This window comes from Acomys russatus, chromosome 1 (assembly GCF_903995435.1).
Source record: "Acomys russatus chromosome 1, mAcoRus1.1, whole genome shotgun sequence".
In the NCBI taxonomy this organism is placed as follows: Eukaryota; Metazoa; Chordata; class Mammalia; order Rodentia; family Muridae; genus Acomys; species Acomys russatus.
This window is the reverse complement of record NC_067137.1, coordinates 113482571-113504658: the sequence shown is the minus strand read 5'-3', so window position 1 is coordinate 113504658 and position 22088 is coordinate 113482571. Positions and strand designations below refer to the sequence as shown.

Below are 22088 nucleotides of genomic sequence, written 5' to 3'. Positions count from 1 at the left end.
CACAGGGAGGCGTCCCCATCACACCTTCAAAAGAGCACACTGAAATCCTACATCAGCAAAGAGCCTTCCCACTACAAGTAGAAGATAGCAACACACAGGAGAACCTGCTACCTGGGCAGCAAGGACCTGGAACGGTGGTTAAAATTCCTTCATGTCACGCACACTTGTTTACAAGCTGGCCAAGAAAACATTACAAAACACAGAAGCTCGGCCGATGTTCTCTTTGTGAAGAACTGGAATCCGTGGGTGGCAGGTGACGAAAAAGAATTCCGGAAAAATCTTAGACAGTAGAGTTAGTATGTCTGCAGCTTTGGGAAGCAGGGCTGGGGGACAGGGAGAGGGTTAGAGAGGAGACTGGGCTTGTCCAACAGCTGTTCTTGTTCCTCAGCCTTCCTGTCCCTGTTAGAATCTCTCCACCAACCGTGCACTGTCGAGGGTCAGACTCCATCGGTCCTGGACGCATGATTGCTTGTGGAAGACAAGTTCCGCTTCAGCATTATGGCTACATTGTAGGGCTGTCTCCACATGGGGTCTTCCCACAAGAAAACAGTCATGTGGGTTGCCAACGTCTAGTCCCACTACTGAAGTTTTCTCAACTTGGGGCAGCCTCTGTGCTCAAATCACTGCTCCGATTTGCTCTGATCCACACAGTGACTCACGCATGACCAATGTGGCTTTTGAAAACTCCACCGTCACTTTGGACCCTTAGGTCTGTCTAACGGGGTCACCCATCTTCGGAACTGTTGAGATTTGAGGGCTGGACAATACTCAGCCACGGGGTCTGTCTTGTGTTTCCAATGAGCACCACTTGTGGCCCCACAAACTAGATGCCAGTAGGTCCCCACTCCTCTGTAAATTGTGACAAACACGGTCTCCAGGCATTGCCAAAGGTCCCCTGGGGAACCAAGGTGCCCTCAATGAAGAAGCACGGGAATTCTGTGGTTGGGCGATCTGGGGATAAGACCCTGATCTTCTGCTGGTCCCCACCTGGCAATGCCCCCAAACCTGCTACAGGTTGGGATTTCATGTCCTGGCTGCAAGCCTGCACACAGAACCATTGGTGACGTCATGACAGTACGCTGAACTGCAAATGCAAGGATTCTCGAGTCTAACGCTTTGATACCATCTGCAAAGTTTTCACCCCCAAACAGGGTCATTCAGTTACAAAAACACAAAAGGAAAAAGCCTTTCATTTTAAGTGTATGATTTTGTGTTGGGTGGGGGAATACATAACTATCCTCAGGGTCTGAGTCCTCTGTCCACACCCCTGCCCCTGTCTATGTGTGTCCTGTGTGTCCACACATACAAGTATATGCACTTGTCTGTGCGGTTGCATGTAGAAGCCAGAGGTTGACATCAGGTATCCTCCTCACTTATCCACCCACCATTTTAAAAACCAAACCCCCAAAACAGTGCCTCTCATTGAACCCGAGCTCACCTTTTTCATTAGAATGGCTGTCCAACAAACCCCATGAACGTGCGTATCTCCACTGCCCCAGCGCTGGGATCACAGGCTCGCCTCACTGCGCCCAGACCTTTTATTGTAATGTGGATTCTGGGGATCTGAACTTGGTTGGGTCTATGCTTTCCTCACCGAGCAATCTCCTCTGGTTTTATTCCCTATCAGTAAAACACAAATGACAGCCACAGGGAGTCAGGGCAAATGATGCAGTTACACGCCATGTGTAGTCTCCATCTGTCCTGACTGATGGCAGGGTTTTGTCACTCTGGTCACAATGTGCACTGCCCTTTAGCCGGGGTTTGTGTAGCCCCCCTCTCCCCTGTGACATTTCTTGCCCAAGCTCTGATCTCAGGAAGTTGCACATGGATTATGCAGAGCTCATAATTTCTGGGCTCTTAGTCCCAGCTCAGCACCCTCTCCCCCATACCCTGCACCGAGTGGTCATAGGGGCTAGACCTATAGAGTATAGGAGGGCTTGGTACAGGTGCACATGTGCCATTCTGTCTCTGGTTGTTCTTCCCTGGCTACAACTTGGCAAGTATATGAGCTTGTAAGATGGGCAGCAAAAGAGATAAACAGCTTCACTACCCACTGATCTCAAAGGGAAGCCATGCTCCCTCAGGAGAGGGAACCAGAGCGCCAAGAGCACACATGGCAGCCAAATGACGTTGGCTCCCAGGGAGATCCAGATAAATGGACAGGCCTGGAAGCCGGCCTGCTGCCTCTCTGCCTGTGTGGTACTGGCCTGCCCCATTTCCTGCTCCCTGAGACACTAGAAACTCATGGCAGGTGAGGGACAGTGCTCTCTCTCTCTCTGGGCAGGGTAGGGAAGGGACTCTTGAGTCTCTCTAGTTGGATTCCATGGACCACAGGGAACATTCCAGCAAATGCAGTGCTTTTCTCCAAGGGCCAGCCACACGAAAGGCAAGGTCCTTCCTGTCAAAATAAGGAGGCTCTGGCACCCATCTTACTCAGGCAGAAGCCCATGGGGTTCTGGCTGGGGTTCCTAAGAAGGTGACACCCCTGCTCTGGAGAGCTTCGGGGCTCACAGAAAGACTGCCGCCCCAGCTTGAGTCAATTTGCCACACAGGCGAGGCCCTGTACTCTGACCTCAGTGCTTGCCACTAGGACCCTCCTAATGTGCAGCTCCTTGGGGGGCCTGTAGACCTTGCTGGGATCCCTTATACATACACCCCAGAAGTCCTACCTCCGAGACGCTTTTTGGAGGCTTACATGGAGACTCCTGGTCCATCTTAAATGGTGGAAGAAGGCTCCACCCCTGGAGTCTAGGCAAAGCCGAGGCTGCCTCTGATCATCTTGAGACCTCTGGGTAGCCCAGGCCATCCCAAGCTGTGGCACCTTGGGAAACACTTTCTGAAGATCCAAGTCCAATTCAAACATACCTCAGCGGTGCCATCAGACTCAAAAGGCTGTACAGGACCACAGAGAGGGAGCCAGCGGTGGCGTCTAGCTTCCCGGGTTCCAATCTCAGGTCCTTGCTTCCGTGCAGTGTGGCCTCGCGAGTTACTCTGTGCCTCTGAGGCTAGAAAAGAGTGAAGGCTGCCCATGGAGGCTAGCACTGTGCCGCCTCAGAGTACTCAAGCACTGAGCTCAGGCCTGTTTGTCCCTGACCTGATGACCAAGCCAGAGGCCAGCAGAGGCAGGGAGGACAGTGAGGTTCACTCTGGCTGGAATCTGTCATTTACTTCTCATTGTTATTTGTGGTGAGAAAGTTCAGATAGGAGACTGCAGGAGACAGGAGGACAGAATGGGACCAGCAGATGCCGTGTGGGCAAATGGGCTTTGCATGCTCTGGATCACCTGTAGCGCCGACCCAGGACAGCGGGGAGATATATCAACATGGGTCAACTGACTGTGTGTGCGTGCATGTGTGTGCGTGAGTATGTGTGTGTGAAAGCACTGATACACCAATATTTTACAAGGCTAGACACTGTCCTTAGCTTTCCTGCCCCTTCCTCTCTAAGACAAAGTTGGGGATGGACCACCGGTTGTAGCTTCCCTGTAGTAAATCAGCCAGTACTGGATCAAAGGTCACAGCACACTGGGGATCCCATCCCTGGCCTGGATTCTCTCATGAGAATGTTTCTCCGTTGTCTCTAGGGAAAGACTCTGGGTATGTGTGAAAAGGAGTGTCCTGTTGGTGAGGCAGGAAGCCTGAGCAAACATCCAGAAACTTCCACCTCCAGCATGCAGCCGCTCACTGCCAGCCTAGCATCCTGCCCTCCTGATGATTTTTAGGTGTCTTAGCAGACGTTCTACACCCCTACTTCTTGGCAACAAAGGGTTGGACCAGTTCTCCATACTAAGAGCTCCCCCCTCCCCGGCCCCACCCCTGGCCTCACCCCCCCCCCCCTGGGCCAAAGCATTTGCAAGTATGTTGCATACAGTGATAAGTGCAGGTAGTCAGACCTGAGAGAGAGGGGACAAGTTCTAAACCAATTTACAGCCCAGAAACCAGATGAAGGCCTCCTGGGGATCCCCTCTCTGCCTCAGCTGCCGAGGTGGGGGGCGTGCTCACTAGAGACCTCGGCAAGGGTGGAGCTAGATCCCGCAGGGTTAGGAAAGGCCTTGCCGCTCGCTCCGGATTCCTCCTTCTCTAACGGCATCATGGCCATGCCCCTCTCCATGACATCTGTCCACCCACGAAGGGACATGACTAACTCATCTTTAACTTCCATGAATCCTTGGCGAAGAGGCGGTCACTTCACTTGGGCAGCGAATGGTTAACCGCCTGGAGGCTCTGGCATTTGCCTCTGCTCTTCTTACAAAGATCAGAAAGTTCATCCTAGTCTGGTGAGGGTTGGGGGGTGGTGGTGGGGGGGGTGCAGTTTCTGATGGACTTGGATCCTGCAAAGGACCAAGTGCCTGGGGGAAAAACTACCCACTTATAGGTCAACTAACTCCACAACATTCTCTGACCCTACAACATCACCACCATATTCCAAGGGGTGGGACATAAAATTAAAAGGTGGGAATTATAACTTGTGAAAGTTCTTCTCGTCCCAGCACACACACACTAGGGTCACTAAGTCTGCAAAATAAACATATATATATATGACACACGAGTGACAATTTACTGCTAGTAATGTGTCACCCAATCAGGCCTACATTTTCTTAAGCCAATAGGATGTTTAACCCGGTCTTGGGTTCTGGGACTGCCTGAAGCATCAAGAATTTCTCAGCCTGTTGTTTGAAAGACTTGACCCATCAAGCTTGTGGGAGCTGGAAGCACCAACTTCAAGGTGTTCTGAATCAGCTCAACCACACCATGAACTATTCAGTCAGAGCTGCCTGGAGGAAATTACAGATGCCTGGTAGCTGCCCCTGCAGACCTAGGCCATTCAAGCCTAGGTCTGGAACATAGGTGTCTCCAGCGGCTGGGAGCAAGATGGAGCCCCAGGGAAAACCTTGCCGGGTGAGTCCGGAGACGAAGGGGCTTCCCCACAGCTTCAGCACCCCTGTGCCCTCAGAAGGTGAAGGCATACACCACCCCCACCACCACTATGTTCCCCAGCGTTGCTATGATGGCAATCCACAGCAGAACAGCATCGTTGGAGGAGCGAGGCGGCTCCTCTGGCTGGCTGTGGCCATTGGAGGTTGCGTGGACGTTAGCAGGGGAGTTAAACAGGGAGTATTCGGTACTGAAGTCCTCGTTGGGTGAGTCCATGAACGCTCCTCCCATCATAGGCAACTGCAAGAAAAAGAAGAGGCAGAATGAACTGGGACTGCCCGGCAGCGAAGACACACTCCTAGAGGGGACCAGCCCAATAAGCCTGCAAGGAAGGGCAATTCATAGGAGACAATGCACACATAAGAATGAGTCTTTCAAGTCGGCTATGGTGCATGCCTTAATCTTGACATTTGGGAGGCTGAAACAATAAGATCACAAGCTTAAGGCCAGCATGGGCTACATAGTGAGTTCTGAGGTAGCCTAAACCCAACCCAACCCAAACCCACAGCAACATCAAGCATACGCACCAAACCTTATGGTAGACACTCCTGAGGCCATTTTCACACACAAGGCTTGATGGATCTCAGCCTCAAGCTTCTGCGTCCCACCAATCCCATGCCAGGCTCTTCCACACTCACATGGGCTGCAAAACACCTTTCCTCCTATTTTTTTTTTTTTTTTTAAGATTTATTTATTTATTATGTATACGGTGTTCTGTCTGCATTTACACCTGCACGCCAGAAGAGGGCACCAGATCTCATTACAGATGGTTGTGAGCCACCATGTGGTTGCTGGGAATTGAACTCAAGACCTTTGGAAGAGGAGCCGGTACTCTTAACCTCCGAGCCATCTCTCCAGCCCCTTTCCTCCCATTCTAATGTTTTTGTTTGCTTGTTTGTTTTCTACAAGAAAGTGTTTCTGGGTAGCCCTGACTGGTCTTGGAACTAACTCTGCCTCAAACCAGGCTGGCCTCAAACTCACAGAGCTCACCTGCCTCTGCTTCCCCAGTGCTGGCATTAAAGGAACACACCACCACTGCCCAGTTCCTATTCTAATTTTAAAAGGGAACACACAGTTAGGCCAATGGCGGTGGCTCTCACTTGTAATGCCAGCCCTTACGTGGCTGAAGGAAAAGAATCATGAGCCATATAGCTGTCTCATAATACCAAAAGATATAAATATATAAATAAACAAATAAATAAAAAGCAGTAATAACACATGCGAGGGAAAACTGCAAACCACCTTGTATTTAGCCAGTTAATATTTTGTTAATGTTTTATTTTATTTTTTTCTGTGTGTGAGAGAGAAGGGGGGAAACAGCATGGATAGAGGTTTTAACATGCAGCTTTCTAGTCATGAATGAAAAAGTCCATCACATCCCCAGTTTAGACCATCTCCCCCTCCGCAAACATCACAGCTTCTGTGCTGGGGCTACCCAACACGCTGTGCGTACCCTGGGGGCTTCCAGAATGTTCTGATGGGTGCTTGAGAGAGGTTTGTAAGCATCCAGAGGAATCTGTTGGATTCAAAAAAATGGACCCAATGCACAGCATGTCTCAGGACAGACACAGGACAGCTCTTGAGTTACAATACAGAGGTCGCTATGTTCCGGGTGTGTGACGAGGATGCTGCGGATTCCAGACCTGAATTGCACATGAGGCTGCTGGGAGTCTGACCGCTTCCCCTCCCACGTCTTCCCACTCCTCAGCACAGACAAAGTAAGCTTCCACTTAAAACCCATATGTTGCAACCTATGCATCAGACAACAGCCTTTGAGCTCCAGCCTGGGCCAGGAGCTGCAGGCCAGCCCTAGAGCCCTTAGTGGCCCCTGATCAAACCACCTTCTGCATCTCCTCCCAAACTGGCATTGTCGCTAGCCTCTCACTCTCTTCCATTGGGTGGACCAGAGAGGCTGATAATCTTAGTATGATTGGGGGGGGGGCTGATGAAATATGATTCATCTGAGTACGGCTGTACCCCAAAGCTTTCAGAGTCAGATGATATGGTTTTGGAGAACTAGATTTTGTTTATACACTCTGGAAAATCACAGAGGAGTGAGTGGCAGGTACATTATCTTTCCTGAGTATAGTAAGCAGTGAATTGCTTGCAAGTTCCTGCAGCTGAGATCATGGACAACCAGCTAAGCACATCCCTGCTGGCCCAGGCTCTGAAGAAACAGCTCCTTTCACTTCCCAATGGGGCTCCCGCAAGAGCACACCAGCTTCCATTTAAAAACCACCCCCCCTCACACTGCTGGTTCTGAATTCAGGGGCAGGGAACATGGCTTTCATTGTGACTCCTGGATCCAGTGTCTGTCAAACGAGCATCCAAGTTGCTGCTAAGTTGGGGGAAAACTCAGCCCCATCTTTACAAGATTACTTGGCTGGAATAGAAACAGAGAAAGTCCTTTTCAATGACACCTTCAACTCTGATTGTCTGTGTTCATTCAAAGTAACAGACATTTGGCAAGAGAAGTGACTGGAGACAACCGTCTCACTGTGAGGAAGAGGACTCAGCTACAGACCAATGAGACAGTTGTCCCTTGGCGGTTCCACTTCTGGCAGGAATATTGCCCCTTGGTTTGTCTTCACTTAGGGAATTACAGCAGCATCCTTTGCATAATGAAAAAAAATCAGACTGGAGATATGGTTCAGTGGTTAAGAGCACTGGTTGTTTTTCTAGAGGTCCTGAGTTCAAGTCCCAGCAACCATGTAGTGGCTCACAACCATCTATAATGGGATCTGATGCCCTCTCCTGCCAAGCAGGTGTACACGCAGCACTCATATACATAAAATAAATAAATCTGAAAAGATACTTCCAGATCTTGCAAAGTTTTTATAAACTTGGCTCAAGAGAAGAAAGAAAGAGCAGCAGGGGAGGGACGTGTGTGTGTGTGTGTGTGTGTGTGTGTGTGTGTGTGTGTGTACACCACATCTTCTTTGGAGGGATCCGCAAAAGATGTGGCATTGTCATGGTTCATGGATCAACCCCATAGCTCTAGTGTCCCTATTATTAAATGTCAAAGTAGGGTGACTAAGTTGAGTACAGATTCTTAACCACCACCACCCTTGATGCCGTATGAACTAGGATCAAAGGCAAAGAGAGTCAGGTTGTCCCTTGCTGACAAGGAAAAAGGAAGCCCTGTGTGAGCAACATCCAAGAAAGAGTGTGCACAGGTGAGTATTGGTGTGACATCTCTGGCACCACTCTTAGCATTCCAGAACTCCTGTTGCATTGCACTGTCACACACAAGGGGGAGGGGAAAGGCTCACTGGCCTGAGGACGATTGCACTTTGTGTGGTAGACTTTCCTTTAGGTCAGAAGAGCTTCCCAGTGGGAAATGGCTCCCAATGTTTGCAGAGGAGAAGCCAATGGGATGTGAGGAAGACCTCTGTGCCCACCCCTCATCAGTATGCCCCAAGTCTCATTTTCAGCTCTCATCATCCGGCTGCTCCTTGCATTCAGGGAAGGCATGGCTCTTACAACACAGGCCTGTGAGATCACCCAAGAATTTCCAGATGTGCACATTGTAAAGAGCCACGAAGTTTTTACAGGGCATGCTTGTGAGAGCAAACAGCAGCATTTGACAGCATTGAAACCATCTACTTTAGGAACCTGAGCAGCTTGGCCACTGTCACCAGGGCTCTCCCTGTACACGGTTCCTTCAAACACCTACACCTAGGAGTGAGGATTTCCCACATGACAATTGGCTTTGACTTTGGAGGAAGAGATACTGGTAGCTGTGGTGGTTTCAATGACAATGCCCACGACAGGCTCATCTGTTTGCAGTGCCTATTTCCTCAGTTGGTAGAACTGTTTGGGAAGGATTAGGAGGCATGGCCTCATTGGAGGTGTGTCACTGGAGGGGGACCTTAAGGCTTAAAAAAAAAAAAAAAACCCAAACCAAAAAAAAAAAAAAACAAAAAAACAAAAAAACTCATGCCATTCCTAATCAGCCCTCTCTGCCTCCTACTTGCAGGGAAAGCTGTATGCTCTCAGCTACTCCTCCAGTATCATACCAATCTGCCTGTCGCCATGCTCCTCACCATGACAGTCACAGACTCTAACCCTCTGAAGTGGTGAGCCTCAAATTAAAGGTTTTCTTTTATAAGTTGCCTTGGTATTTTGTCACGGCAATAGAGGAGTAGCTAAGACAACAACCCTCGGTTGTCTCTCTATGTCTGCCTCAGATAAGGTCACAAGTAGGGACAGAAAAAGGGACAGAGGCCAGAAGAGGGCCTTGGATCTTCCAGAACTGGAGACAGTTGTGAGCTGCCATGCAAGGTCTGGGAATGGAACCTGGGAGCAGCCAATGCTTTTAACCACTGGGCCATCTCTCCATCCCCCATATACACAATTTCTTGCTTAACAACTATGGGATGTCAGTTTCTGGTGCTTAGAGACAAACTGCCCTTGCCTCTCCCTTCAGGAGACTGATTTGAATTCCTACTACCCGAGTTGCCCACTACGCCCATACGAATGCTGGTATGTTTGATCCTGGAGATCAGTAGCCCCATCTTGATTTTTAAAAATGATCCTTGTTGCTCGCTCAGCCTCCAGCTTCAGGATAGAGGAAGCGGGTTATTGTCTGAGAGAAGAAATGAGCCTGAACACATTACTACAAAGGCTCTCCTTGCTCTAGGCTGTTCCGGGCCTTGGAGGTCCCTCCCCAGAGGCAGCGTGGACACACATTAAGGCTCAGGGATGGCTCTGGTCTCTGGATAGGGTGCAGCTGACAGTTCTTTTGAGTGGAACCTAGGTGATTAGGGTGGCTAGGAAGCAATGTGTCCTTCACTTCCCACGTGGACAGTCAGCATGGAGTCCTGCTGTGACCAGAGCCTATGGCAGCTTGACCTTGATACATAAAAAGAAACCTGGTTGCTCCATGCTGTGCCTACACTGCATCTCAGTGCCATTTTGTAAAAAGAAGTCATCATAGAGTCCATAAGTAGTTCCCAACTGCCTGCTTCAGTGAAGAGCACTTTCCGATAGGCTGGCACTCAGAGGGAGGCTATCTTGTGTGTTTTTCTCTTTTGTTGTATTGGAGATGGACCCCAGGGCTTTGCAAGCACCTGGCTACTGGAAGGTGGGTTTTTTGTTTGTTTGTTTGTTTGTTTGTTTTAGATAATCCTACTGTGTGGCCCCAGGTATGTCTTGAATTCATGATCCTCATGATGCTCCCTCCTGCTCTACCACCTGAGCGCCAGGATACCAGAGTTGTGTAACAACACAGCAACAGACCCTGAGGTGTAATAACTGAAAGAGGCCACTAGGGGGAGCTCAGAGCAGGATGTATTTCTTGAGAGCTGGTTTAATGAAAACCTCTCTTCTTCCTCCTTGTGTTGGTCTCTCTTTTTCCCAGAATTCCTCTCTCTCCTAGCCCCACCTATCTCTTTTGCCCTGCCCAGGTGGAATGGCTTTTTATTAAGCAAAAGGTAAAGTCACAGAGACAGTAAACAATAATTAGCATCAAAATATATCAGACTATCCCCCAACATCTCCCCTTTTCTGTCTAAATAAAAAAGGCCATTTTTATATACAATTATGAAAAATTATAAAAAAACAATAGGTAAGACTTGCAAGAGAGACCGCTACGAGGAAAAAGGAGAGAGACCTGAAATGAAGAGAGGAAGGCCGCCATGGGTTAGATGGGGGAGAAGCACATGGCCAGCATAGATGGAGAATCCAGCCCAGATGAAGAACATTAGCAAGTATTTGGGATTATGGATGGGAGGCAGCTTGATAGAAGCTAATAGAAGTAGATGGTATGGGATTGAGGCAGGGATCCCATACCTGCCCCACTATGGGAGGCAGTTTAGAGGATTGATATCTGCCCTGCCCCAGGTTAACTAAGGCTATTTAATATATATATGTATATATGAAACATATATATATGAAACATATATATGAAAATCTCTCAGCAAGACATTTTTACATATCTATGTCTGATATGTCTGTCATACCATATTGCTATGCTTAATTAAACTAACACCATCAGCATATTGACTGAAAACCGTAACAGTAGCCTGTAGACATTCCTCAGCGTCACCTAGACCAGCCTTCCTAACGCTACAGCTCTTTAATACAGGTCCTCATGTTGTGGTCACCTTCAACCATAAAATTATTTTCCTTGCTACTTCATATCTGTAATCCTGCTACTGTTATGAACTGTAACGTAAACATCTGTGTTTTCTGATGGTCTTAGGTGACCTCATAGGAAAGGGGTCACAACTCATAGGAAATAGAATGTAACAAAGACAGAAATGTTCTGACATCCTGTGCCTACGGTAGGCTCTGGTGCTCCCAGGAGGCTCTGGGCCAGGAGACCTGTGACAGCTTCCACAGGCGATGTCTAAGAAGTCCCAGGCAGACACCGAGAAGACCAGAGTGAGGCGGCATCAGTGAGCTGTGAGAGCCATGTGGCAGGACTGCCAGGTGAGACCTGTGATACTCAGCTGATCATGGAAGTCAGATCAGCAATATAGACCTCAAAGTGGGGGAGGGGTAACTAGGGCCAGTGAGATGAGGCAGTGGGTGGGTCAAGGCACCTAATGGCTTTAATTGGATCCCCAGAGTCCACATGGTGGAAGGCGGGAACCAACTCCTACACATTGTCCTTTGGCCTCTGCAGACAGGCCATGGCATGTATACCCGCCATGCTCTCCCTCAATAAATGTAATAATAAAAGATTAAAGAATAATTATATTTTGTAACTCAGACACCACATTGTGCATATTTAAACATTATTGTTTATCTGATGTTCAGCTTCAACAGGAAGTCAGCTTTGTGTTTCTCTCTGTTCCTTCTTGACAGGCCTAAGCTTACTGACACTGATAGACAGTACCAGGAAGGACCACACCCTCAGCCGTGCCTCTTCAGAGCACACCATCTGTGGCTCAGCCTCTTGCGTGACCTAGTTCGCCAGAGGATTCCAGGCAAACATCCAGACAGAGTGAATATTACACAGAGACTCTCTCTCACTGATAAAACCTTGTAGTTCCTATGGCCTAGACTCAGAGGTTTGTGTGGCTTGGTGATTTCATCCATCCTTATCACTCAGCAAATGCACCAGGAGGTCTGGAAAGGTGTCAGGAATGCTGCTGTGGGTTGGACCCCGAGAATCCCTCAAAGGCCTGTGTGTTACAGGCTTGGTCTCCAGCTTGACACTACTGGATAAAAATGGTGGAGTTAAACACAGTCACAGAATGGCTCCTTATACAACTCTCACTGACTCAGGGTCAGGAGACAGAGCATTAGTTTTAGCCATCTTTCTAACACCTGAGTGTACCGCACACGCACAGGCATGCATATGCATGCGCACACATCCTGCATGCGGTCATAGGCTAGAAGTGCTTCAAGCTCTCTTTCCACCCCTCAGCCTCATGTATGGACTGAGAATTTTCACATGATCAGAGCGGATTCATCTGTGAGCACGAGAACAACACTTCGTGACACACACAGAGCTCATGTAGGGTCTACTTCTGGCCCATCTCCTTGTCCCCTGTCCTGGAGGTCTTGTGTGCTTCACATGGTGTCCAGTGGTCCAGAAGGAGAGCTGGGTGATGACAAGAACAGGACACCCAGGCTAGGCTTGGGGAGTCTCCAGGTGGGTGGGCCATTCTGCAGGTTCAACCTACCCAGGGTTGATGATGAAGAAACAGGGTCTCCCAGAAAAGACAACAAAAAGTACATGCCCTGGGAAATCCACCTGCAGGATCCTTGGACCGGCTCCAGGTGCAGCAGGCTGGTATCCCAGGCGGTGGCCGCCGGGGCAATGGGGTTTGGGACCCCATCTAGCTCAGCACCAAGGACAGCTCCCTTCCTGGAGCAGGGCTCCCTGCGTGCAGCCTGGACTACTCCAGCAGTAGCTTGGTGTTCTGCTCTGTTAACTCCCTCCCCACCTAACTGTGGAAGATACTGAAGAAATGCTAACAGCTACAGATCTGAAGACTCCCTCAGGGATGGTGGCTGACTCCTCCCGCGTAGTTCTTCCATGGAGACTGCAGCTAACGGAAATATTTGCCACCTACCAGAACCTGCCATTCTTGTTGCCTAGCACCCGGTTTCCTTTGTAAAAAAACAAAGAGGGTGCAATAAAATACAAGTAACATTTACGCAGTATTTGCTCCTGGCCCAGGTATGGACTGGGACCTTTATAACTTGAAGGTATTTTTGTCACAGACCACTCATGAGATAGGGCTGACATCCTTGTTTTCCAGGTGGGGAAACTAGGGCACAAATGGAAAGTTCCTGAGATGAGGTTCAGGGAGGCACAATGTCTCTGAGCTTGCATAGCTCATCAGTAACTGACCCAGAACTAAACTCCAGGTGTTGTAACACACAAACAACACCATCCTCTCCAGGGCCACTGTGAACATTCTGTCACCTTAGTGTCCTATCACCAAGTGACAGAGATGCTTCCTCCCTCAAAGGGGATCTCAGCTGGTGAGGAATTTAGAAGTCCGGCTGCAGTACCTAAATGCGGCCAGGCATGGTGACATGGGGATCTGAGCTTCACCTGTAGTGAGGGCATACTTGGTGGTACTTGTGTTTGCGTTCTTGCCTCCCTCAGCAGCACCTATCTCTTTAACTATGAACACTGTTCAGCAGTGACTTTCATGGGGTCTCATCGGAGCCTGGAGATGGGTGGGCCTGGGTTCTAGCAAGGAGGTCAGGTCCTAGCTTCTGCATGGGACACTCTGCTCTCTTACCCCTCCTGAACCCACTGTACCCAGGCCTCTCCATGAACTTAGCTGAAAGCTCATTTGCCCTACCATTGCCCATGACCCTCTGCTAACATGCATAACCCTCTGGAGATTCTCCCGATGGTCCCAGGAGCTTGGAGTGGGTTGAGCAGGGTCTCTCAAGAAGAGCTACCCTGCACCTGGGCACTGTATTGTCTGTTCACAACAGCCCAGCATGAGGCAGAGCCTGGGACTCAGAGAGGATCAATCACTTTCCTGAGAATGCACAGCTTATGAGTAATTAATCAGAAATGGGAGCTGCAAATCTGCCAATTTCTAACCTTTGCCACCCACTTTGAGTTCATAGCTTCCTCTGCCAGAGCCTAACAGTAATGAACCCCCACAGTGGACACAGTATTGATTACATTACCCATGCCTTCACGTATTATATTATCTTGCCTGCTACTACTATTAGCCTTGCACTTACATTATAGGCACGTCTATGTTTCCCTGGACTGGGAGCTCTTTAAAGACAGACAGCTTGGAGTTAAATTTCTCATTGAATCCCAGTGCCTGGCACAGCTGCTCACATAAAGTAGACGCTGAGAACACACTACAGTAAAAACTGTGTGCTCAACTGACAGCTGTAAGCAGAGCTTTGCAGCATGGCATGCAGACAGCTGCCTGCTCTACCACTCAGCCCAGCCAGGGGCCCGGGAAAATAAAGGTATTTTTGGAAAATCTGAGAACATTGTAGAATTAAGAGTAAAACACAAAGAGGTGCCTTTTGAGGTTGTTGCCATAGTAACTCAGCACACAGCCGAAAAAATGCTGTCTCCGTGGAGCCATCATGTTTGATTACTGATAGTGAAAGGGACATTAGCCCCGGGGACAAACATGTTGGATGTGGCTGGCCACCACTTGGGATCCGTCTTCCGTGGTGTAGCCCACGGCCACAGTGAAAACTCAGGGGCCATGGAGGAGGCCCGGCTGAAGCTGGCCTTAGGTGATAGTGGTTGGGGACAGCAAGAAAAAAATGGCCAAGCCATGCTGGATGGCTCCTCCTCCGGGCCACGCCTGGTCTCTCAAGAGTGGCTATGGTTGGTCCTTCTGAAGGTCAGTGAGTTTCTGGACAGCCACTCGAAGTTAGCAGATGCAGGACAATGAGGGTTTTAAGGCTTTCTTCTCTTGGCGGGGGTGGGTGGTGGGTGGTAGTGGGGGGTGGGCAGGAACAGCTGGCAGAGGCCGCTGCAAACCGAACCTATTCTACCTCGGAGAGCTCCAGCACTCCTCTGGAGTGACAGCAGTGGCAGGGAACCAAATGTATACTCCCTCCCTGAACAGAACAGGGTCTCCGGGCTGCAGGACAAAGGGTGGCAAATTTGATCAACTGTTCATTCACTTGTAAACTGTACAGATATTTTGTTGAGCATTTATTATATGCCAAGAACAGGCGAGATGCCAGATGTATAAAGAGAGAAACACAGACCTCTGTTTTGAAGGAGGGCAGGAAGGAGGGTGTAGCAAGGGCAGAAAATGACAGGGACAGCCCACGCCAGCAAATGGGCACATCCTGGAGTGTGTGGCGGTGGTGGGCTGGGGGTAATGTTGTATCCAGAGGCCGCCTTGCTGATCCAATCCTTCGGGATTTTCATTCTTCCTGTGCCTGGGTAAGTTCTTCTCAGCTTGAACCACCAACACATTTCAGAGCCTACACTTGGGAGGCTAGTGAGTCAAAGGAAAACAATTGCAGCCTCCTCCAGGCTGCATCGCAGCTTCTGTGTGAACCTCTGTCACAGGGACACCTGGGTGAGCAGGAGACACACAGAAGCAGCTGTGCCTTGCTGACCCCACCTGGCTCACTTGTGGTTATTTTTGAACGTCCAACTAGGTCAGAAGCCAGAGGAGAGTCGCCTGTCTCCAGTGGCATTGGGAAACCCTGACTGAGGACAGGGAAGAAGTCATGGTGTCATGAAAATGAAGGTGTGTGGGTGTGGATGTGGGTGTGTGGGTTAAATCTCTGTTGGCCAGTGGCTGCTCCACACAGAGGGCCTCACCAGAACATGAGGGTGTCAAAGGGACCTTCCAGAAAAGCAAACACGGTCATCTCTCAGAGGATGCCACCAACCTGTCCTCTAGCAGAGAGGGCTTGTAAGAAGTAAGTTCCTAAGCCCAGGGTGTCCACTGTAGGGAGAGTCTGAGCAGTGAGTGTGGCTGGGGAAAAGCATGCAGCCAGGAACAAGGGGGAACTGTGACTTTATCCTGTGGTTGCAAACTGTCAAATAGACGGTTGGTCCGTATCTTGCCCAGCTCCCAGATGTTCAGCAAGCCTCAAGCTAGATAATTTGTGTCTCTTGGGGAAGAGGTCCTGTTTTTGCACACTGACAGCTACCCCTAGGACAATCCTGACAGGAGAGATGGATGCCGTTGATCCTGACTGTTTTGGCACACCATGGTCCTCAATAAAAGCTCACTGCATTGTGTAGGCAACATCACACCTATACCCTGCTCCACTGGATATTTTCCACAATGAAGACAAAAAAAAAAAAATCATCATAGAAGCCAAACTGTACTGTTCCCAAGAGTGTTTAGGGCATCTAGGGCTCCTGGGGCCACAGAGCGCCCCAAGATAGGATGGTCGTGGCAGCCCAGGAATGAAGATGTCACACAGACCCTCACTTGAAAAGCCCAGGTCTACTTCCAGCTGCCTAGGCCCAGAGGGTGTGTTGTGGCCACTGGCCTGGAATTGTGGGTAGGTGCGCAATCCCAGCAGCCTTCAGGGAGCTAGTCGGATTTACCCTGCTCACAGCTGAAAAAGCTAGTGAGGGTGTTTCAGATGATCTGGGTGCAGACAGCTGTGGGCAGCTGTGCTGTCTGAACCTTTGTGAAATGACCCAGGAGAGACAGCAACCACCATGCTAATTAAGCCAATTAAGAGTACAAGTCTTTTTAATAATGGCCAGAGCAAGAGTGGGCTAACTCCTCCAAAACACCTCCTGGTGCTGAAGCTCAGGAGCACAGCAGTTTCTTTTTTCAATATTAACCACATTAATCTCAAAAATCAATATTTTACATGGCTCAACCAATAAGAATTAATTGAAAAGAACAATGCTTGATATCTCAATTGGTTACAATTGCTAACGTGGCTACAGCAGTTTTAAAGACAAAAAACCATAAAACCCACTATAACATCAGAGTTTGAGGGTGGGGAGTCACGTCAGTGTTAGAGGGAACCGGAGTAACCTTGTAACTTCTGTCTTTTTGCAGAGCTTAGCAGGATTTCCCAGACACAACATTTGCAGCAGGTAGACGGCCATATCAACCAACAGAATGAAGTCATAGGGGAGGTGCGGGTGCAAATGTGCTTGCCTCACAAACATGAAAAACTGAGTTCAATCCCAGAAGCTGTGTGTAAATAGGTGGGTGTGAGCCTGTAATGCCAGCGAGGAGGAGGCTGAGACCGGCAGGTGCTGGGACTCTCAGGCCAGCCAGCCTGACCCACTTAGCCAGTAACAGGGCAGTGAGAAACTCCACCCACATCACCTTTCATTTCTGTTACTGTGCTAAAACACCTTGGCTCTAAGCAACTTGGGGAGCAAAGAGTTTATTTGGCTTACGTCCAGGTCACAGTGGATTAGTGTGAGAAAGTCAAGGCAGGAACTTAAAGCATCCGATCCACTCTCAAGAGCAGAGAGAGAAAGAATAGAGGCCTGGATTCTTGCTTGCTCTCAGCTAGCTTTCTCCTCTCTCACACTGTTCAGGACCGCTTGCCTAGGGAATGGTGCCGCCCACGGTGAAATGAGTCTTATATCAATTAGCCAGATAATCCCACACAGATCTGCCCACAGGCCAACCTGATCTAGACAATTCCTCTTTAAGGCTCTTTTCACTCTTGATTTTTAATTAGTTTTTGGTTGTTGTGCATTTTCGAACTTTCATTTTTACCAAATTTTTCTCAGTTCCCACATACAGTTATGTGTCCCCACGTAAGACTCATACCTATAGTCCAAGCAGCTTTGCTATGAATATTTGAATGTGCTGAAGGTCTAGACCAGCAAGGGACTGAGCCTTGAAGGTAGGAGGGTCGGATCTGATTAAAGCCTCAGTGAGGTGGTGTGTGCTGACCCAGGGAGAAGAGGATAAGAGAAAACTGTGGATTTCCATTCGAGTGATGATCTCTTTAAGTGTTGGTGTCCTAAGGGCATCGCCTGTCCCACACTGATCGCACAGTGAGTAATGTGTGCCACTTAAGAGAGATGTAATGTGGCTGGGGAGGTGGCTCAGAGGTTAAAGCACTTGTCATGCAAGTATGAACCTTGAGTCCAAATCCCTTGAACCCCCATGAATGCCAAGTGGGAATGGCAACACATTGGCAATGCCGCCTCAGAAGGAGAGAGGGCATCCTCAGGTTGAGCTATCTAGCAAGATTAGCCATACTGGTGAACTCTGCCTGGGTGTGATTGACAACCCTTCCTCAGTGAATTAGATGGAAGAGTGGTTAAGGGCAGGTTTGCAGCTGTGAGCAGACTCCTTAAGCTTGAGTTTCTATGCAGAGCCCTCGCACCACTGTGCACACCCCAGGGGGACTTTTGGGTGTGAACATGAGCCCCAGTCACTGGCTCCAGTGGCTAAGAGAGGCCTTTGACTCCAACCCAGAGTCTGGCATCTCTGCTTAGCATCTCTGAAGTTACACAAGGCAGGGGAAACTCTCAGGCCTGTCTCGGCTCTTGACACATTTGTGCTAAGGTTCAAAACTATCTGCTGCACAAATGCTGCAGGGAACATCTGCCTGAACAGAGGCACTCAGGAAGGAATAAGAGTGTCTCGGAGTAAGCCAGAGGCTAGGCACTCCACAAGGCAAACTCTGGCTCCCCCAGGCCACATCAATGAGGCTATCAGGGTAAGATCCAAAGAGGTGATGGGTTTTCTGAGAGAATCATGTTCTAGGAAAACTGCTTTATCCGAACACCTGGTTTTTTTTTGTTTTTAATAAAGCCAGGGAATAAAGCTCACATGTAGAATGCAGGTCCTGCAAGCTCAGGGCCCTGGGTCCAATCCCAATTTTAACTCATAAAGCCACGTAAGGAGGTGACACAGAAGAAGGGTACAGGATGACTCCTCAGGCATCATACTCACCGGCATTTGCATGGCCCTGTGTAGCTGGATTTTTCATCTAGGTTTTTGTTTGTTCGTTGGTGGCTTTTTTTTTTTTTTTTTTTTTTTTGTTGTTGTTGTTGTTGTCGTTTTGTTTTATCCTAGGGCTGGAGAGCAGATCCCTGAGCTTGCTGGGTGTGGCCCTGTGCTTTCACACCCGCTTCTCATTTGCTTCTTTTGGCCTGCCTTGTGCTAGGTGCTACTGTGCCTTCAGAATGGAGAAACTGAGGCTCAGAGAGGTCCAGCAGTTGGGTCCACGTGATGAGATGCAGAGTCAGGCCTGAGGTGGGACTCCAACCTGTTTCTCATCTCAGGCACTCTCCCTGGCTCTGGGGTGGAGGTGGGGGACAGGCTGCCATGTGTGAGATGATAAGACTTGCTGCCGCCTAGGATGCCGGGCAGGGGGAAAAGGAAGCCGATCGCTGGCTCAAGACAGGGAGGTCACAGTGAATCATCCAATTTGTCTGACACTTACGGGTGTCACACTGCTATATTTAGGCTGCAGAATCCTAAGGCTTCTGGTAACTGACCACAGATCCCCCTCACTGTACCAGGCAGGGAGTGCTGCCAGAGCTTGGAGCTGCTGGGGGTGGGGGTGGGGTGGGGCTTTCTGTCAGCACAGCAGAAGGAAGAACATGGCTTCCTGCTTCCAGCTAAAGTCGCTGCTTTGAGAGGTAGCGAGCACCCCCCCCACCCCCGCCCTGCCACTGGAGTTGCTGACACAGTGGGCTACTTGCCCTGGATGACGTCAAACCTGATTGTGCCTGGGAGATTTGGCTAGGACTCTATAATGACGAAATGGTTTGTTAGAATTCACACCTAGGTCTCTAACTCCGTGTTCACGGCATCTGCGCCCAGGCCTGAGGGTTTAGAGAAGCATTGGCGTTGGCTCACTAACCCGAGAGTCTCATAGAGAAAGGCGGACATGTGCAGGAAGGGAAAGCACCGCATTCGTTCTGTGGGGCCATGGCTCAGGTCGCCTGGCATGTTCCCTCTGAGTCCCGTCAGGCGTCCTACTTCTCCAAGCTTCCTCACCAGGACTGTGAGGGTGAAGCCGCATGGCTTGGCTGGGGGGTGGTGCTCCCACAGCTGTGCTCCCTAACATTGGGTGGCAGATGGCCCACGAGAGGCCGAAGAGAGGGGAGTGAGTGACATTCTGCTCTCTGTGAAGCCAACTATGGTTGTTGGGGGCTTGCCTGGGGTTGGGGTGTCCTAGGGCTCTGAAGGGAGGTGGCATGATGCAACGCTGCAGGCGAAAAGGAACCGGCTTCATACTGGTGCAAACATCCCAGAGCATTGGCTTCCTGGGCCAGTGATGTGCCTGCATCCTGCTACCGGCTCCTGCTTTCCCGACATCTTTTACATGCTGCCGGCCTACGGGGCTGAGCAGGCAGCTCTCATCCTTAGCCACATCTCACAGAAGGTAACCAAGTCTCAGGGAATGAAGCCACCAGGGAGTGTTCTTCATAGTTTTTGCCCAAGTTTGTAGCCCCTACTGGACAAATGGCAGACATTTGCAGAATTAATGAGGTAGGCGGGATGTACCAACTCAGCCTACAGCTCCCGCCTTTCCCTCTCACTGGCAAAGAGAGAGCACACAAGGGAACATGGTCAGGTGCATGGAACTCTGGGGCAGCAGAGCTGTCTTCCTTGAGGTCTCTCTGGTGGCCCCTGTAGGCAGCAAAGTATCCTTCTTTACCTGGCACCATCCTGGTTTCAGAACTGCAACGCCACTCCAGTCCTCGGTGAGCTGTGATGGTTGGTCATGGCGCACTTGAGTGACCATCCTGACAGGAAAGTATGCAGGTCCTGAGGGTCAACCCCCAGAGCCGATGTGCTGCATGACACCATGGTGTCTCCATCCTTCTGGCTTTTTTCTCCCTAGTGAACTAAGAGGCAGGCAAGGTGTACACCACAAGACATACCCGTGATAACAAAATGCCAAATAGAAAGCCAAGTGTGCCAGGACCTGGCACATGGCAGACACACTGCAGGGGATGACGGGTGCTCGGAGGGTGAAGTTTGAGAAACAAAGTGGGGCACGGTGTGCTGGCAGGAAGCGCTGGCCTTCTAGGCCCACTAGGACACCGGCCTGTTTCCTGGCGTCATCTGCTCTCATTGACATCTGTGCCTCACCTTACTCCATTCATTGAATATCTACCGGGTCCAGCCCCAGGCAAGGCCACAGTGACTTGATGGATATAAAACGAAGGTCTTTGCTGTCAGGGAACATCAGACAGAGTTGCTCTGAAGGCTGAACAGAGCTATGGGGTACAGCAGCGGGGAGGGCCGTGTGGAAGGACGTGACATTCCTTCCTTCCAGTTTTGACATTCATCCAAGCCTTGACAACTCCCTCGGCCACTGTCCTTTCTGTTCACATAGAATCTGGGTCTGAAGAGGATTATGACAGGGGAAAAAAAAAAAAAAAAAAAAAAAAAGCAAAACCATCTATTTGAACCTCAGCTCTCCTTCCACCAGCACTCTGCAATTGATTAGCTTTCCTGGTCCCTGCCCTTGGCCATAGTTTAGCTCTCTCCCTGCGTGCACGGCTTTGGGTCCTATCTCAAGGCCTTTAAGGCTACATATCTTTTCCTCTTAGATGGGTGTGCTCCCTTGATTACCCTTTGGCGGTGGCCTGCATCTGTGCTATCTGTCCCTTCTTCCACCTGAAGGCGGGGTTCCTGCCTCCCTGATGATGTTCTTTAGGTCACTTGTTCTACAAGATGGGGGTGAGTGACAGCAAAGGGGTGAGGACTAGAGAAGCTGCTCCCGGTTCCTCAACTCCCCCAACTGCCCATCTCCCCATCTCCGTGGCTCACAACTCGGCATGCCGATTGGCACAGCAGGGCCAGATGAACTTCCGCGGGAGGGAAAAGGAAGGGAAGGAGGGGGCGGTGGCTGAAGTGGTGCCGCTGTGGCTGTGGCAGGGCCAACAGTGGAGTGCGGGGGACGGCAGAGCACATTAGTCACCCCTCAGGCCTCCCTTGGCACGGAAGCCTGGTCTTAATGCATTTCTAATCGGCTTCCAGAGCTGCGCGAGCATTGAGGCTACGGACTGGGGCTCCTCATGGGAACTGCAGGGGCAGGCTGAGCGGGGAGCAGCTGAGCTGAGGCAATCTCAGTAAGGAGCGTCTACTCCCTTTCCTTGCCTTCTTCTTTCCAAGGGTCCTGATGATGGGACAGAAGCCGGAAGAAGCCCAGGTTTTGCCAGGTGGGGCCAGGCAGGATTGCAAGCTGTAGGGCAGTCTGGCCCTCCTATACTGAGAACACCCCCCCAAAAAAACCAGGTCTAGACCCAGCCCCATCACTGAAATG

The 22088-nt window shown here is 50.0% G+C and overlaps 1 protein-coding gene across 1 annotated transcript in view; it reads right to left on the bottom strand.

Annotated features, from left to right (window-relative positions):
• Nucleotides 1-4545: 4545 nt before the first annotated feature.
• C1H14orf132 (chromosome 1 C14orf132 homolog) overlaps nucleotides 4546-22088 on the bottom strand; it is a 39762-nt gene continuing 22219 nt past the window's right edge. Inside the window, exon 3 of the mRNA XM_051151765.1 lies at nucleotides 4546-5174. Coding sequence (XP_051007722.1) covers nucleotides 4950-5174 — 225 coding nt within the window. The 3' untranslated portion in view covers nucleotides 4546-4949. The remainder of the gene's footprint in view (nucleotides 5175-22088) is intronic.